The sequence below is a fragment of the Macaca fascicularis genome, chromosome 6, assembly GCF_037993035.2.
Source record: "Macaca fascicularis isolate 582-1 chromosome 6, T2T-MFA8v1.1".
NCBI classification, from domain to species: domain Eukaryota; kingdom Metazoa; phylum Chordata; class Mammalia; order Primates; family Cercopithecidae; genus Macaca; species Macaca fascicularis.
This window is the reverse complement of record NC_088380.1, coordinates 122,634,063-122,652,711: the sequence shown is the minus strand read 5'-3', so window position 1 is coordinate 122,652,711 and position 18,649 is coordinate 122,634,063. Positions and strand designations below refer to the sequence as shown.

The 18,649-nt window shown below is 37.3% G+C and overlaps 1 protein-coding gene across 1 annotated transcript in view; it reads right to left on the bottom strand.

Moving 5' to 3' along the window:
* Positions 1–18,649, bottom strand: part of LVRN (laeverin) — a 73,754-nt gene that overhangs the window by 14,603 nt on the left and 40,502 nt on the right. Inside the window, exons 7-15 of the mRNA XM_005557559.5 lie at positions 14,833–14,973; positions 14,243–14,308; positions 14,083–14,148; positions 13,502–13,674; positions 11,838–11,914; positions 11,029–11,168; positions 8,746–8,801; positions 3,230–3,383; positions 1,669–1,763 (exon numbers count right to left, since the gene is read on the bottom strand). Coding sequence (XP_005557616.2) covers positions 1,669–1,763; positions 3,230–3,383; positions 8,746–8,801; positions 11,029–11,168; positions 11,838–11,914; positions 13,502–13,674; positions 14,083–14,148; positions 14,243–14,308; positions 14,833–14,973 — 968 coding nt within the window. The remainder of the gene's footprint in view (positions 1–1,668; positions 1,764–3,229; positions 3,384–8,745; positions 8,802–11,028; positions 11,169–11,837; positions 11,915–13,501; positions 13,675–14,082; positions 14,149–14,242; positions 14,309–14,832; positions 14,974–18,649) is intronic.

The following is an 18,649-nucleotide window of genomic DNA, read 5'->3' as shown; positions in this document are numbered from 1 at the left end:
AAACACACATGGGTGTACACACACTCCACAGCTGTTGTCAATTTATTTTTCCTCTCTTTCACTAGAATTGCCTTATGGATAAAAAATGATTTTAGAGTATCTGATCTAAAAGACTTTAAAATAAAGTTCTTCCTCTATACAAGAAAGGGAAAGGGAAGAGTTCATTTCTCCCCTTCTACAATTTGCTTTCTCTTGCTTTAGTGTGTTTCTTCTACTCCTCCTGGCTGTTATATACATGTTCAGAAAAAGAATAAAGGTATTTGGTTGGTTTGGTTTGTTTTTACAGCTGAGCAGGGGTATACACTGTACTTTAAAACAAAATAAGTTCAAAAGAATAGAGTGAAGACCAATAATAAATCCAGGTAAGTGATGCCTTGTGGTCCCTACTCCAGTTTGGGGTCAGGGTAAAGAAACCCAAATTGGCCATAAGTTTCCAGAAAATGCAAGCGCCAAATCTCTGTTACTCCATCTTCCAGTTTCAACCCAGCCTGGACTGACCTTCTGATAAGCTGAAGAGGAATGTGTAAGGGTGGAGGTCCTCTGAGAGACAGTTCTAGGTATTCATTTACGTACTCTACTCACTCCCTCTCCTCACCCATCCCAATCTAAAGCTGGTAGCAACAAGCTGGAGTTCTGTGGAAGTGCAGTCTAACTCCCTAGAGCTGCTCTGAAGAGAATTGTCCCTGATTCTATAAAAAGTAGGCTGCTTCAGTCCAATTTAGGAGAGCCAAGGATATGTCTGGTTAACAAATATGCTGCCTGATTGAGCACACTTTTGCCTTCCCATTCATTCATACAAATTGCCTAGCCACTCTCGATCCCAGCTATTCCTTACCATTGTCAACCTACTCATCCATTACATTTTATGTCCTTCCAGTCACATCCCTTAGCACTAAAATTTCTGCCCTCCCAGAATAGTACTATTGAGTCAGAATAATCATACTTTGTATATTTTGTATTTCTTGCTTGGTCTAATTGATTTGAACTTGATGTTGGCCAGAAGTTGTAGGTATAATCCCTATACTGTTACTGGCTACAGAGTCCCTCCCTAAATCTAGAGACCATCCTACGCACAAAACTTAGGACACAAGGAAGACAGAAATACTACCACCCCATTTTGCCTCTTGCCTCCTTCCTAGACCACCATGACAATGTGTTTACTCTCCTCACCAAACTGGTAATATGAAAGTCATTTGTGATACTAACCTGTGCTCACACACAGTGACTGATCTATATCACTGTCCACCTACCTCATCTTATCTGCATAATGACTGAATTTATGTTAACAATAATATACAGAGGGGACCTTTTCCCCTGTGGCTTCCCCATGCCCTTCAACTCACTGGTATAGGCTAGCTTTGCTTAGCACACCTTCACCAATAGTAGGAAACATTTATAATTTCAACCAGTAGTCTAGGCTTTGAGAATATAGAGCTGTAAGTTCCTATGTGTACATGCACGTGCTTTGCAGGTAAATTAAGATCTAAAACGACTATTTTCTGTTAGAATACATGTAGCCCACCAATCTCTGAGCTATTGTTCTCAAATAATAATAGCATATAAAATATCTCAATGAATAACAGGTATGAAGGTTTTATTTTATTACTTCTGGAAGCCTATTAATATGAATGCATTTTATTCAATTATCGCTTCTGAAAACATACTTACAGAGCTAAGTAGTCATCTTGTAATGCCAACACATTTTCACGAATTATAGTTGAATAAATATTCCATATTAAATTAAGTCTCTTTAATAGGTACTTCTATAAACAACAAAGAAAATACACTGTTAATTCTGGCTTGCAAACACTGAATTTTCACTGTGTTCTATTTATTTATCTGAAAAGACATTGATAGGCAAGTGGCAGATACTTCTTTAGAAATTATCTTTATCTGTTATAAATATATAACTGGCTTATTTTTTAACCTCTTTGGGTTTAGTTCCATTTTACATAAAATGTGGTTTACCATAACACCAACGTTACAGTGTATTATGAGGATTAAATAATATAATATATTGCAAGCACATTGCCTGGCACAAAGCAATAACTCAAAAAAATTAGCTATAATTATCATTTAACATCATTGCATACATTTCCAGTTATGTTCAAAATAGAGAAGAAATGTAAAAGTATAAAACAGTCTTTCTACCATAAAACATCCATACTAAGTATACATTCCTCAAAAAAAAAAAAAAAAAAAAAAAGAACTGGTTTATGTCCTGGACAAACTGAAGCCCTAATTTTAAAATAAATATAAGCTATCAGCTGTTAAATATAAAATTATAGAAGTTAGACATTTACTAATATATCCCTAAGAATTAACTAGATGCTGTTCATTGAAATTCTTTAAAAACAAGTATTAGTTTTACTTCTTTACCCAGGACAAGTCATCAGATGTTATCAATGAGCCTCCTCAATTTCACCAAAATTTTAGTGCCTTCTTTTATTAATCACCATCCCAAGGTCAGCTAAATTCCCATTGGTACTTTGGCCACTAGGAAAAAGAAAGTCTGGGACCATTAGAGGTATTTGTGATCTCACCCTCCGAATGGCCCAGAAATTCACTTGAAATCATCACCTAACATACTTTTTGGTTTGTGTGACCCGTAACTCCCTAAAGAGGGCTACCTAACTTTTGCTTTGATTTCACCTTTGCTATTTTTTCCTGTAATTACTGTTTAAGATCTAACAATGGAAAATATATTTTTAAATTTATGATGGCATGTCATTTCTCTGTTCAGTAATTCTAATTTCTCCCTTTCTTTTCCTAACATCAAAAGCATCTTCAAATTTTTACATTTTCTGGAACATATCTCTCTGGATTTAAGTGCTGTTCCTATGTGTCAAAATATTGCAATTATAGACACAGAGTTGTTACAATTCATTCTGGTTACCTAACAATCTCTTGGGAAAATAGTTGTTAATAAATACTATTCTTTTCCCTAAAAAAACAGGCATACCATTTCCATCCACTTCCGGTTTCTTAGGACACACTGCCACTTCACCAAAAATGAAGTACCCTTCCAAACCTCACTCATCTCCTAGACCAGGTCTACGACTAAGGTATTTTCTTCCAAGATCAATCAGCCATTGTTAAGGAAATGAATATATATATATGGAACTAAGACTATTACTTTGGAAAAGACCTGTCTCACTGATGCTGGCTAAAATACGAACAGAAGAAGAGAGGATTTATTTAAAAACTACATAAGAAAGAATGAAATTACCTTTAATAATGGGTATATATCATAGTTGTTCACATCAGAAACAAGATCCCTGGTTACCAAGTTTACCAAGACTGTATGCCATACTATAATTTCATCTTCTTCAGCAAGGTACTTGGTTAACTCAAGTGCTGTTTCAATCTCAATATAATTGTTTCTGTTTGATTTAAAAACACACACACTCAAAAAACCTTCACTTGCTAAGTAATTTGCATGCGTTCCATATTTGTTCCATGTTTCAATGCCTGACTTCAATAAGGCATGTGAATAAGTCAAGAAATGAGAAGGTAATTGTCTCATCTTATAGAAAGGATGAAACCCAAGCAAAGTTGACAGGCCTTCCATTTCAATTTGGTACTTTCAAGTGTCCAAAGTCTTGAAGGCTAGAGAAAATTCAGGCCAAATGTTGGACTGATTATTAGGAAATAGAGCAGTTATGCATTCTGTATGCATTCTTGTGACAGCATAGTTTGCATTCAACAAGTATTAATTAGAAGTCATTCTCTATCTAATGCTCTGACAGCTGCTGATGTGCACACCAACTACAGGCATACCTCAGAGATATTGTGGATTCTGTTTCAGACACAATAAAGCGAATATCATAATAAAGCAAGTCACACAGATTTTTTTATTTTCCAGTGCATATAAAACTTATGTTTACACTATACTGTAGCCTATTAAGTAGCAATGGCATTATGTCTAAGAAAAACAGTATGCACACCTTAATTTAAAAGTAGTTTACTGTCAACAAATGCTAACAACAATCTGAGACTTCAGCAAGTCATAACCTTGGCTGCTAACTGATCAGGGTGGTAGTTGTGGAAGCTGGGGTGACTATGGCAATTTCTTAAAATAAGCTACAATAAAGTTTGCCACATTGCTCAGTTTCCTTTCACAAAAGATTCCTCTGTAGTATGCGATGCTGTTTAACAGCATTTTACCCACAGCAAAACCTCTTTCAAAATTGGAGTCAATCCTGTCACACACCCTGCTGCTGCTTTAACAACTAAGTATACATAATATTCTCAATCTTTTGATGTCATTTCAACAATGGTCATAGCGTCTTCACCAGGATTAGATTCTTTCTCAAGAAACAACTTTCCTTGCTCGTCCATAAGAAGCAACTTCTCATCCACTCAAGTTTGATCATGAGATTGCAGCAATTCAGTCACATCTTCAGGCTCCACTTCTAATTCTAGTTCTATTGCTATTCCCACCGCATCTGAAGTGACTTCCTCTACTGAAATCCTAACCCCTTGAAGTCATCAATGAGGATTGAAAACTTCTTCAAAACTCCTGTTTATATTGATTTTTTTTTTACCTCCTTTCATGCCTCACAAATGTTCGTAATGGCATTTGGAATGATTCATCCCTTCCAGAAGATTTGCAATTTACTTTGGCCAGATTCATCAGAAGGATCATTATCTATGGAAGCTATAGCCTTATAAAATGTATTTCTTAAATAGTAAGAGTTAAAAGAAAGAAAGAAATTACTCCTTGATCTATGGGCTGAAGAATTGATGCTGTGTTAGTAGGCATGAAAACAGCATTAATCTCCTCGTACATCTCCATCATAGTGCTTGTGTAATCAAGTGCATCGTCAATGAGCAGTAATATTTTGGAAGGAATCTTCTTTTTTTTTTTTTTCCTGAGCAGTAGATCTAAGCGATGGGCTTAAAATATTCAGCAAACAATACTGTAAACAGATATGCTGTCATTCAGGCTTTGTTTTTCCACTTACAGAGCACAAGCAGAGTTGATTTAGGTAATGTTTAAGGACACTAGGATTTACAGAATGGTAAATGAGCATTGGCTTCAACTTAAAGCTACCAGCTGCATTAGCCCCTAACAAGAGAGTCAGCTTGTCCTTTGAAACTTTGAAGCCAGGCATTGACTTGTCCTCTCTAGCTATAAAAGGCCTAGAGGGCATCTTCTTCCTATATAAGATTGTTTCATATTGAAAAACCTGTTGTTGGGACAAAAAACCAAACACCACATGTTCTCACTCATAGGTGGGAATTGAACAATGAGAACACTTGGACACAGGAAGGGGAAACATCACACCCCGGGGCCTGTCCTGGGGTGGAGGAAAGGGGGAGGGGGGAGGGATAGCATTAGGAGATATACCTAATGTAAATGACAAGTTAATGGGTGCAGCACAACAACATGGCACATGTATACATATGTAACAAACCTGCACATTGTGCACATGTACCCTAGAACTTAAAATATAATAATACTAAAAAAAAAAAAAAAAACTGAAAAACCTGTTGTTTGGTGCAGCCCTTTTTTTTTTTTTTTTTTGAAACGGAGTTTTGCTCTGCACCTAGGCTGGAGTGCAGTGGCGCGATCTCAGCTCACTGCAAGCTCCACCTCCCAGGTTCGCGCCATTCTCCTGCCTCAGCCTCCTGAGTAGCTGGGACCACAGGCGCACGCCACCACACCAGGCTAATTTTTTGTATTTTTAGTAGAGATGGGGTTTCACCATGGTCTCGATCTCCTGACCTCGTGATCCGCCTGCCTCAGCCTCCCAAAGTCCTGGGATTATAGGCGTGAGCCACTGCACCCGGTGGTGTAGCCATTTTAACAATTATCTCAGCTAGATTTTCTGGATAACTTACTATAACTTCTACATCAACATTTGCTGCTTCACCTTGTACTTTGTTGTGGAGATGGCTTCTTTCCTTAATCTTCATGAACTAACCTCTGCTAGCTTTAAACTAGCACCTTTTCCTGCACCTTCCTCACCTCTCTTAGCCTTAATAGAATTGAAGAGAGTTAGGACCTTGCTCTGGATTAGGCTTTGGTTTAAGGGAATACTGTGGCTGGTTTGATCTTTTATCCAAATCACTGAAACTTTCTCCCTATCAGCAATAAGGCTGTTTCACTTTTTTTTTTTTAAATCATTCATGTATTCACTGGAGTAATACTTTTTAATTTCCTTCAAGAACTTATCCTTTGCATCTACAATTTGGCTGTTTGGTGCAAGAGGCCTAGTTTCAGCCTATCTCAGTTTCAACATGCCTTCCTCACTAAACTTAATCATTTCTAGCTTTTGATTTAAAGTGAAAGATGCAGGACTCCCCCTTTTACTTAAACCCCTAAAGGCCATTGTAGGGTTATTAATTGGCCTAATTTTATTTTATTTTTTATTTTTAGACAGAGTCTCGCTCTGTCACCTAGGCTGGAGTGCAGTTGTGTGATCTCGGCTCACTGCAAGCTCTGCCTCCTGGGTTCATTCCTTTCTCCTGCCTCAGCCTCCCATGTAGCTGGGATTACAGGTGCCCGCCACCATGCCCAGCTAATTTTTTTGTATTTTTAGTAGAGACGTGGTTTGCACCATGTTAGCCAGGATGGTCTTGACCCCCTGATCTCACAATCTGCCCGCCTTGGCCTCCCAAAGTGCTGGGATTACAGGCATGAGTCACCGCACCCGGCCCTAATTTCAATATTACTGATTCTCAGGGAATGGAAAGGCCAAAGAAGAGGGAGAGAGATGGAGGAATGGCTAGCCAGTGGAGCAGTCAGAACACACACAATTATTAAGTTTGCAGCCTTATACGGCACAATTCATTGCACCCCAAAACAATTACAGTCATAACATCAACCATTCCTGTTCACAGATTACTGTAACAGATACAACAATAATGAAAAAGTTTGAAATATTGTAAGAATTACTAAAATGTGACCCAGAGACATAACATGAACACATGCTGCTGGAAAATGATGCCGATAGACTTGCTTGACTCAGGGTTGCCACAAATCTTTAATTTGTAACAAATGCAATATCTGTGAAGTCTTAAAGCGAAGCACAATAAAACAAGGTATGCCTGTAGTACATATGACACTGCACTTGCCTACCATTGAGGAGCTTCAATGAAGAGCTGAGACTTATGCATAAGAAATCAGTAATGAAAAGTCCCAGAAAAGGCAGTGAATACTGTAAAGTAGCAAAGAAGGAAAATACGCACGTAGAAAAGTCAGGGATAAGATAGAAAAGTCAAGGAAGTCTTCATGGAGGAGAAACTTGGGAAGAGCAGTGAAGGATGCATAGGATTAAAATAAGTAGAAAAAGAGGAGGGCAGCCCAGGACAAATAAGATAAGGTGGGAATTAGTGTGATGGGCAGATGAAGCTAACTGAGGCAGAGGATTTCCTTTGTGTATAGTGAGAAATAGGGCCTAAAAGGTAAGTCGGCTCAAGCCTGTGCAGATCCTTGAATGTCAGGATGAAGAGTTTAGGTGGAAAGGTACTCTAGGCATTTAAACAATTGGAAAAGCATAATGAAATTGACGTCTAACAATTTTATTGCAATAGTGTTACAGAAGACAGAATGAAATTCAAAAGGACTGAAGACAGGAGGCTAATCTAATAGGCCAGGCAAGAGATGAAAAAAGCTTGGCTTAGTGTGGAAGCAGTGAAAGTGGTAAAGTGAGCCTCCGAAAGACATTTCTAAGAATGAAGAGATAAGACTTGGTGACGGTGCATGTAAGATGAAGTAAAGAGAGGAATCAAGGATATCTCTGAGGTTTCAAGTTTGGGTGATGAAAAGAAGAGTACCTTTGCCATGCAGGGAGAAATTGATAGCAAGAGCAAGGTAGAGACAAAAATGAAGTTCAGGGTTTAAGGTACTGAATTCATATGACCACAGGATAAACCTAAGACAGGAGGAAAGATAAGTAACAATGTAGATTTGGAAGTCATCAACATGTCCTTCCACAAACATTTACTGAGGACCTTACATCTGCTGGCACTCTACAGATACGCAATAAAATGGTCACCAAAACCCAAGAGTGAATGAGTTATCAAAGGAAAGATAGAAGAAAGTAATATAACCATGATTGGTGCTAAGAAGCTCACAGTAGTAGAAGAGGAGTCAGATACACAAGGAGAACCAGGTTTGCATATCAGAGTCTAAGGAAGCCAAAATGACATTTTCAGGAGGATGTAGTCAATTATAGTAAAGTCATGGTGATCTTAGAGAGAGAGGAATTTCAGCAAAGTATTAGACAAGGAAATGTACTGCAAGTCACAGAGGGAAAAAGGAGTAAAGAAGGATAAAATAAGTAGACATTTACTCAAGCAATATGTCTGGCTAAAGAAAAAATACTAGATAATTTACTACATATATTCCTACTTTTATTGACTGAAAATTTAAATTCTGAATATTTATTAATTTACCTGGTTATAAACACTTAGCAGCATATCTTACACTGAGTAAATCTAATATAAATAAAATAAATAATTGTGCAATATATTAAAATACGGGCGAGATTGCATTAAAATTGTAGCCACCACCCTTGGATAACAGAAATCACTGCCAAATCTCAATTGGTAGTCTTTTTATTTCCAGCAACTCATTATATTATAAAATTCCATTGCAGCTACAGAATTGCATCCTAGTCTGAATCAGTTATGGCCTATATATACTAAATAATCAAATTCATAGTGATGAAGCTATTATTTTTATAAAGGTCTCGAGGTATATTCTAAAACCATGAGAGAAGAAAATATACTCACTTAGACAAGGAAAAGGCATCATCAATCAACTGCAGTCTGTGAATAACAGGAATAGCCTGCAGAATTAGACCCAAATATGTCCAGAAGAAGATGAGAACATTTTTCAGTAAAATTTTCAAAATAACAACAATTTAAAGATTACTGCTGCCTACAAAACACCTTCATGTGAATTATCTCATCTGCAGAGAAACAATAATTACTGAGGAGAGTCCCCATAATTTATTTATCATACATCTGTTTTTTAAATAAATGAACCCTCTGGATATCAATCATAAGGTTTAAATACAGCAGAGAGTTTTGCCAAAATACTCCGGAAACATATCGTGTTAAAAAATAAAATAGGCAACCAATTTTAAAAGGCCTCTCCAAACCAAGTATACATTAAATTGTATTTCCACATCCAAATTATTTTCAGGGACGTTTTTGGCATAGAAGCCCTTAAATAAGTATTGTTTAGTGTTCTTTTGGTAACATTGAGGTACTATAATTTTTCACATGGTATTTATCTTAAGATTTTACTGATGTGACAGAATGCCACCAACAGTTCCCTTTATATCCGTGGAACGGCAGGGGCCAATTGCCAGTGTAATTCTTTAGACTCCTATTTGAATTCCCTGGCATTGCCGGACCATAAGACTCTGCTGTCAGCTCAGTCCCTAAGGGGGCTCAAGGCCTCCTACATCATACCTTCAGCACCTCTCAGCACTGTGATCTATTTGGTTCAAAAACTTTATCTTCACAGCATTTCTTTAAGGGTCCGAGCAAGTCAAGTTAAATTCTTCAGCTGGTATGGTCTAATTTCTTTTCTGGCAGTACTAACACGTTTTCTAGATTAATATTAATCATAAAGATTCTCTTTTATTTGCTCACCAATTATGTTGTAGAAATAATTTGCCTCTGTTTTTCAATAAGTAAATCTACAATGGTTTCAATAAATCATTACTATAATGGTATAACCTCGTGCTTTCATGGCTTAGAATGCCCTTCAAAATGTAATAAGAATTTAGATACTTCGCAAAGATTTGAAAAGAAAATATTATTGTAAGTGGCCTTTGTAGCTTTATTCAAAATCCCAATAATTTGTTTTAATTACAGAATATGTTATGAATCCCTGAATTGTGTCAGGCCTTTGTTAAACATAATACATATATTATCTTATTTAATCTTCACTATAAACCTTTAAGTTTGGTATATTACACCCATTATTACACATATAAGAAATTGAGGTACAACCAGGATGCCTTCTCTAGCCTTTTAATGGTTGATCTTTCTGTTAGGAAGAGACTCCACCTCCACTCCCACCCCTCACCTCCAGGAATACTGAAGAGGGTTTTTTGTTTGTTTGTTTGTTTTGGTTTGTTTTGTTTTATCACATATTCTTAAAAAGGGGAGATTTGGCTCGAAGGTGCCATACATCTGGCAAACAATGAACAAAACAGGAACATACGTCTTCCTGACCCAGAACCTAAGCTCTAAACCAATATGCTAGAGAAACTGCTGTGTGTCTCAGAGAACCTTCAAACACAGAGACACTTAACACACAGACATCTTTTAGTTCAGCACTCCAGTTTCGTAAATGGAGTCTAAATGAACCACCCAAGGGCTCCCAGCAAGTCACAGCAGAGACAACAGTACTGACTCCTAAGCCGGCGTCCAGCTCCACTCATGGAAATTTAGTTTAATCCAGTTAAAATCTGATTGATTAGAACTGGCCAACATTTTAGTGTTTATACACTGCATAATTACTTATAGTTTTTTTATGATATAAAGTGATACTGGATTATTACTGATGTTTTGTGAATTAACTTCTCTCTTCTGAGGGAGAGTGGAAATATGTTTTTAGAAGTAAAATTAGTATTTTCTAGCATTTACTGAGTACCTATTATGGGTTTAGAAATTTTAAGTATGCTTTCACCTACATCATCTCTAATCCTCATGATGAATAAAATAGAATAATATTCTCATTTTAAAACGAAGAAATGGAACCAGGACATTTAAGTAATTTGCCGAAGATCACAAAACTAATGATTAATAGGAAAATGCATCCTGATTCCTACCTGGAAAGGTTGTTTTGGAAAAGCAAGATGAATGTTCAAAAACACAACACATTTAATCAAAATCTCCACTTGCTAAGAATAAGAAAAAAAAAAAATCTTTTGTAAGCCTGGAGGTGAGGGGCGGGGATGAAGGTAGAATCTCTTCCTACCAGAATGTTCAACCTCTAAAACACTAGAGAAGGCATTATAAATTATATTTAATTAAAAGCATCAAAAGTAACCTTACCTTAGGATCCTTTTCAAGTTGTTGGTTTAGTTTCTTCCAACCTAATTTATCATAATTAACTCTATAATATCCAGTCATATTCAAATTCAAAATCACCCAGTCATGGTCAGAATCTGAAACTTGCATTTCAGGGAATACTTCTATAAAGGAATATGGGAATAATTTGAAATGGTACATTTAAAAAAGGTTTTAATACCTATTTATACTACATACTCAATTCTAAACAATAAACAATAAAACAAAAAATTAAAGGAATTCTAAAATATATATTGCTCTTACCAGGTCATTATATATTTTTCACATGTAATAGCTTTTGATTTGACACTTTTCTTTAAAACTCTATGTTCAACAAGAATATATATATACACATATATATATATATATATATATATTTTTTTTTTTTTGAGATGGAGTCTCGCTCTGTCGACCAGGCTGGAGTGCAGTGGCCGGATCTCAGCTCACTGCAGGCTCCGCCTCCCGGGTTCATGCCATCATGCCATTCTCCTGCCTCAGCCTCCCGAGTAGCTGGGACAATAGGCGCCCGCCACCGCGCCCGGCTAGTTTTTTGTATTTTTTAGTAGAGACGGGGTTTCACCGTGTTCGCCAGGATGGTCTCGATCTCCTGACCTCGTGATCCGCCCGTCTCGGCCTCCCAAAGTGCTGGGATTACAGGCTTGAGCCACCGCGCCCGGCCAAGAATATTTTAGTTTGAAATGAGATAGCTTTTCAAAAGCTAGACATCTCAGTATTTTATTCCCTGCCTTTATATGTGCATATATGTAAAGATGTTTTTAAAATTTGTTACTTACTGCTTCTTTGATCTAGCCAAACTAAAGATTGCGTAGTTCCATTTTTTATCCAAAGAATAGGGACAATCCATGTGTCACTTATTGGAAGAAAATAAAAACTTTAGTTACTTTTCGCACATAAAAACATACACTCTGAGCCATGATTAAAGAGACGATGAAATAGCACACAGAACTCGGGTTCTTTGGTCATTCTCTCTAGATATGCAGAGAGGATTACTCACCACTGTTTTTACAAGCTAGTTTTACTTTCGCTATTGTTTACTCCTCTCTCCTGTTATGTCTTATGGATTTACTTCCTTTTATAACTTAGGTAGCTACTAAAACTCTTATGTCTGAAACCTTCAAGGCCTGTGTATGTTAAATTATAGACACCTGGCTTCACTCAAGGGTAGTTCAAATGCTGCAAACAGACCCAAATCCATCCATGCCCAGAGAGGTGAAAAGTAGTTTAGAAGAAAGAGCTTGACAATCACTTCAAAATACTTTCAGCCTCAAGCATTCTCCCCATCTGAAAAGTATTCAACAGGAATCATCCATGACATTTATATTTATTGAATGTCTGCATTCTTCCCACATTGCTGGATGTGACCTGGATGAAGTAGCCAACCACAGGAAGCACATTCATCATCGGAAGAGATACTCTACTCAGAGTTTGGGCAATATTTCCAATCTTGTTAAGCTCTCACAAGCCTGGTGTCTTGAAGACTGTCAGCTGTGGGTCTGTGTTTATCTGCATAGCTAAGACACACAGGTCTTCTCAAAAATCGCAGAGTAATACAGGGAGAAGGAACTTTTGAGTGTCCCATTTCTCTCTCCTGAGGCTTTAAAGAAAGAATAGAACTATCTGAAAATTTTGGTGATGGTATTTGAAAATTAATTACTCATTTGTGCTGATGCTGCAATGAAATGTGAAGATTAAAACTACCAAAAACTGTTGAAAATCAGCTAATAAATTAAGAAAGGGAAGAGAAGAAGAAAGGGATATAGTCTAGGCTATTTTATACTCTTTTCACTTTTACACAATCTTTTGGGATACATGCTACTGCGTGTATTTTATAGATAAGGCAACTGAAACTCACAGAGCTTAAATAACACCTAAGGTTTGAATTTTTGAGAAGTCAATATCTGAACCCAGGTCTAACAGAATCTAAAGGCCATCATTCTAATGTTGTGGGTATGGCTACAAACACACAAATGCACGCATCCACACACATATGTGCACACCCCCGCACAGAACTATTCCTCAAGGAAATAGTTACCATTCAGTTTCATTTTTAAGGAAGAGAAGACTACTCTGCAATAAGACTTCCTTTCCTCTTTACTAACATGTGGCAATCTATGGCTCTATCTTATTGTCTCCAACTTAGAATCCCAAGTAATTCATTACCTCTGTCTGAGGGACGAAGAGGAACACACAATACCCCACAGCTTGGGTCGTTGATGTAACCCTAAATCCCAGGGTAGGGGCACTGTGTCTGGAATCCCTAACTGTGGGTCTCTGGCCTTGCCTGGACACAAGGACTCTGCTTCACCCTAGTACACAGTCACATAGCAGAAGTGTGTATGCCCAGCAGGCGTAATGCTTCTTCACCCACAGGCTGGATTCCATTGGGTCAGAGCTCACCCCAAGGAAAGTGAAGACAAAGAAGAGCAAAGCTACCTACTTGCTGGTTAGAAGAGTCTGATTTTTAACCTTTTCAAGATAAAATGGCTCCTGTTTCATGATGCCAGTAGACACATTTAAAGTGATCACTGGAAAACCACTCTGGTGTGTCCAACTGTCCATTATTTTTTTTATTGTTGCTGGCAAAATAACTGTACTCTGGTCATCTATGGCCTGTTTTAAAAAATCATCACAAAAGCAGGTAAGGTTATCAGTGAAACATTTTGAAGTAGCAATGTCCAAAAAGAAGCTCGGTAGCTATTCTCTTCCTCACTTATGTAGTAGTCCTGCAGTGGGTGATCCTCTGAGGCAAATTTGGAACTCTGTTTATATATGAATGGTTCTTTAATTAATTCATTCAATAAATATGAACACATATTTATTGATCTAACATGTTCCATGCTCTGTTCTGGGCACTGGAAATATAGTGAAGACTAAAGACACTACCCATGACCTAAGGGAGTTCTACAACAAGACAAAGTTGTTTTTCTGTGGAACTGCCATTCACCCATGGCCTCCCAGTCTTTTCCAGTATCATACAAAACAACTCAGCAAGAACGTGTCAGAAAGTAGGACAATTACCATTTGAAAATGCCTCCACAGATCATCTTGCTCAGCATTTGAGTAGGAAAACGTCTTCAAATATGACTGTAAAAATAGAAAAGTTAAGGTTAAAATAAATAACATGCCAAAGCAATTTCTGTTTACTGCCATCCAGGTAACAACTATTTTGCAAGCTCACCTTGAGTGCACTGACAAATAAATGCTCATTCAAGAAACCAGAAAGCATCCGGGCCATAGACGCTCCCTAGGAAAAAAGAAGCTCTCCGTTATTTGAACGAAATTCAATATCCCCATACTGACACATTCCATATTTATAAGCAATATTCTGAGCTGTGCTCCTGATTGCATTTTGCATTTTAGTTGAATGTTTGAATTATTTCGGAATGTGCTAATAAAATAGTACACTAATTAAGAGGTAAAAGGTAAGCAGATGTCCTACATGTAAAGAGTGCAGAGTACATAACATTTTTAAAAATTGAGATCTTTACATAGCAAGAATAAATTTCCATCAAGCAGAAGGGTTCACCTTAAAAGTAGCAAGTTGTTAAAGTCTATGGTTTATGGATCCAAGCATTAATATGGGCTTGTTTGATATTTGCAAGGTGAGAATTAATTTAATCATGTTTTCTGAAACCTATGTATTGAATTAAAATAAGGTTATTTTCATAAAAAGTTTTAAGTTGTATATTGATATAGGACCCTTAGAATCCATTTTATGCAACTTTCTACAAGAATACAAAGCCAAAGGAAATTTCTAACTGCTTTTACCTTGCTGTAAGTAAATAAGTCATAGAGTTCCTCTATTTCACTTGTTTTGAAATGTTCCACTTTCAAGGCCACAGCTCTAGTCACCAGGGCGTGATCTTCTCTGAGGACATTATGTAAAATGTTGGAAAAAAAGATCTCATTCTATAAAGGAAAAGATTGAGCAACATTAACTCCTGAGGTGTCACAGAAAACCAAAATTCTATGGTCCTCAAATACTTTCAAAAACTGATATTGAAGAGGGAGAAAATTCAGTAATTGAGAAGTGTCTATGAATTGAAAGATGCCAAATAAGTCAGGATTCCTTGAATAACAAAACTATAAGACACTTTCTTTCCCATTTGTATCCTTTTTCATTTCAGTTTTTAAAAAGTCAATTACAAAGTTAATACAGTTTCCAAAAGCCACCTACATTTCCGACAGGGAGGTCCATGCCATCCTGAAAGAGCCTTCCTTAAGGTGGTTTTAATTATCTAAAATTTCATCAGTAATTTTATCAATAACTCCTTAAAATTAATCAGCCTCTCTTTCATGAATATTTACAAACTAAAAGCATGCCAGATCTACAAATTCACAAAGATGCGGACGTAATAAATGAAAATTGAAAATAAATCTGGATACTACAGTTTATGGCTCATGCATTAAGATAAGGCAATTTATTACATTTTAATGAGAACCACAGGACTCTTCAAAAGACTAGCTCTCTCTCAGACACATGACAAGGGCAATTTCTCCCTGAAGTAAAGCTAGAAGAAAAACCAGTTTATAGCCAGAGAGTCTTGTGATGACAGAGCTAGAGCAAAGACCAGTGGAGAAGTTATACTGACACACGTTCATAGCCTGGAGAACCGGGTGAACCCCTCATGATCCACAGGAACCCTCAAGTCCCTACTGACTATCTTTGGGATCTGTAAGTTGACTCTCTCAGCCTTTGACAGCGTCAGATTTTCAAAACCTGTTGCACTTCCATTTGCCAATGTTCTCATCAATGCCTTTCTATAAGCATATTATTTTTAGGCTAGTAATACCATCGATTAGGCTATTATCAAACTCTGCTTTTCCGGAAATAAGAAAACCTATCATTTAGAGCAATACATCTCAAATTTTAACATGAATAAGGATCACCAGGGCATTTTGTCAAAATCATCTTCTGATTCAGTTGGTTTGGGTTGGAGCCTGTATTTCTAATAAACAACCCGATGATGCTGATGCTGCTAGTTTGAGAATCACACTGAGTAGCAAGGATTTGGAGGAGTCATCAGTAAGCATGGATTCTATTAGTTTAACACTCAAGGCGTCTTGAGAGTGTCTTACTGGTGACCTATAACCACCATGTAGAAAATAGAGAAAATAAAATCACCCGTAATATCGCACCCTCAGATCACCACTGTTAAAATGTTAGTGTAGTTCTTTTCCATCGTTTTTCCTATGTACTATTTATTCCCATAGTTGTAAAAACTTTTTATCTTGCTTATTTACTTATTATAGCATTTTACAATTTTGCTACCTCATCTTTATAATTATCCCTTATAATGGCTGCTGCATTATAAAGAAAACAGAAACATAAATTGAAAGAAAACAACCCAAAATTTAATAGTGTGATCAAATCAAGATGATTTTCTTCTTTTCAAAACAGCAGATAAAAATGTTGCAAAAAAAAAAACCTTAAAATATATAAATACATAGCTGCAAAATAACCCATCAGGTCAATGGCCCATAATTGATTCAATCATTTCCCTTTTATTAGCTAGGCATTTAAGTTACTTTCAGCTTTTTGCTGTTTTAACCAGTTTTAATGAATATTTTTGCACATACTGCTTCTCTACATTTTGTGGGTCTCCCCTAACCCCATCAGAACAGATTGTCTTTCTTTCTTCTGCCTGCCTGGCATAAGGTTTTATGTAATCTTCTTGATATCACTATAACCATACAAGGTAATTAATGAGTGAGACAAACACCTCTTCCTCAACACCCTAAAGGTCTTTCTACTCTGGGCCTCCCATAAAGTGATGCTGCCCGTAGCCTGTTTCAGTTCTATTGGAGGGAAACATTACATAAAACATGATGTCAGCTTTAAAAAACAAACAAAAATAAATAAATAAATAAAACTAGCTACTGCATATAGTGATTAGATAACATGAATCTGTATAGTCACCATTAATTTGTCCCACGAGCTGCAATATGTCAGAGAAGGCCTATTAAAATTTCTTCCCTTTTTTTTTTTGGAGACAGTCTCACTCTGTTGCCCAGGCTGGAGTGCACTGGTGTGGTCATAGCTCGCCGCAGCTTCAATTTCCTAGGCTCAAGCAATCGTCTCACTGCAGCCTCCTGAGCAGCTGGGACTACAAGGGTGCACCACCATGCCCAGCTAACTAAAAAAAAATTTAGTAGAAACGAGATTTCACTATGTTGCCCAGGCTGGTCTTAAACTCCTGAGCTTAAGAGATTCTCCCACCTTGGCCTCCCAAAGTGTTGGAATTACAGGTGTCAGCCACCACACACAGCATAGAATCTACTCTTATCCTTAGAAATATAACACTATTTATTGTAATAAATTTGTACAGAATATCATGATGATTAAAAACACAGAATCTGGGCCGGGCGCAGTGGCTCAAGCCTGCAATCCCAGCACTTTGGGAGGCCGAGACGGGCGGATCACGAGGTCAGGAGATCGAGACCATCCTGGCTAAAACTGTGAAACCCCGTCTCTACTAAAAAATACAAAAAACTAGCCGGGCAAGGTGGCCGGCGCCTGTAGTCCCAGCTACTCGGGAGGCTGAGGCAGGAGAATGGCGTAAACCCAGGAGGCGGAGCTTGCAGTGAGCTGAGATCCGGCCACTGCACTCCAGTCTGGGCGACAGAGTGAGACTCCGTCGCAAAAAAAAAAAAAAAACCCACAGAATCTGGAGTTAAAGTGCCTGTGTACGAATCTTTCCTCTGTCCTTTAGGAGTTAGGTGACTCATCAAAGACCACCAACTTTATCTCTCTGAAACTCAGTTGCCATCTGAAAATGGGTTAAACAACAATGTCTTCAAAGGATTATTATGAGGACTAAATTAATTTTCATAATGTTACAAGCACAACAGATAGCAAATAGGACATGCTCCATAAGGGTTAACCACTGTGGTGATTACTTATCATTATTTTTATTATTATCCTTCAGAATTGTTCTGAGGATTGAATGAGATAATATAAATAATTCTATTTAAGTACATAAAACTAGTACCTAGTTAGTGGTAGTTGTCTCAACAGTACCTAGCAGATGCCATTATCATCTGTTGAATGACTGCATGAAACCCATTTTACAAATGAGGAAGTAAAGCTCAGAGGTGTTCATCTGCCTTCCTCAGCTTACCGTCATAGTAAAGGCAGAGTAACATCTGATGGCTGCAGTGCCCATGTGTACCTTTTCCCTTCACCAAGTCTGCTGCTTTCTTAGATCAGGCAGCAGGAAGGTGGAGGAAAGTCAGTGAGTGGCAATGTCAGGGCTAGAGCTTCAGAGATCCAGAAAGGCTTCGTCCTTAATGTTCTGACCCCTTGAGCATAATCCATTCATATCAGCTGAAACTAGACCTCGAAATAGAAAAAAATTGAAAATCTATTTCTGCCTAAGGGTCTATGATTCTGTTACTCAATTTCAATCACATTATTAGATTAAAAGGAGGTTAAAGTTCTTGATCTCCAAAAATCTTTGAAAGGAAAGCTAAGCTTTTTAAAAACAAAGAACGTGGCAATGTCCTCAATCGCCAGGATCTGATGCTTTCACTCAGCTCCACAAGCAACTAAGAGATATAGAAAAGACTGACTAACAAACTAATG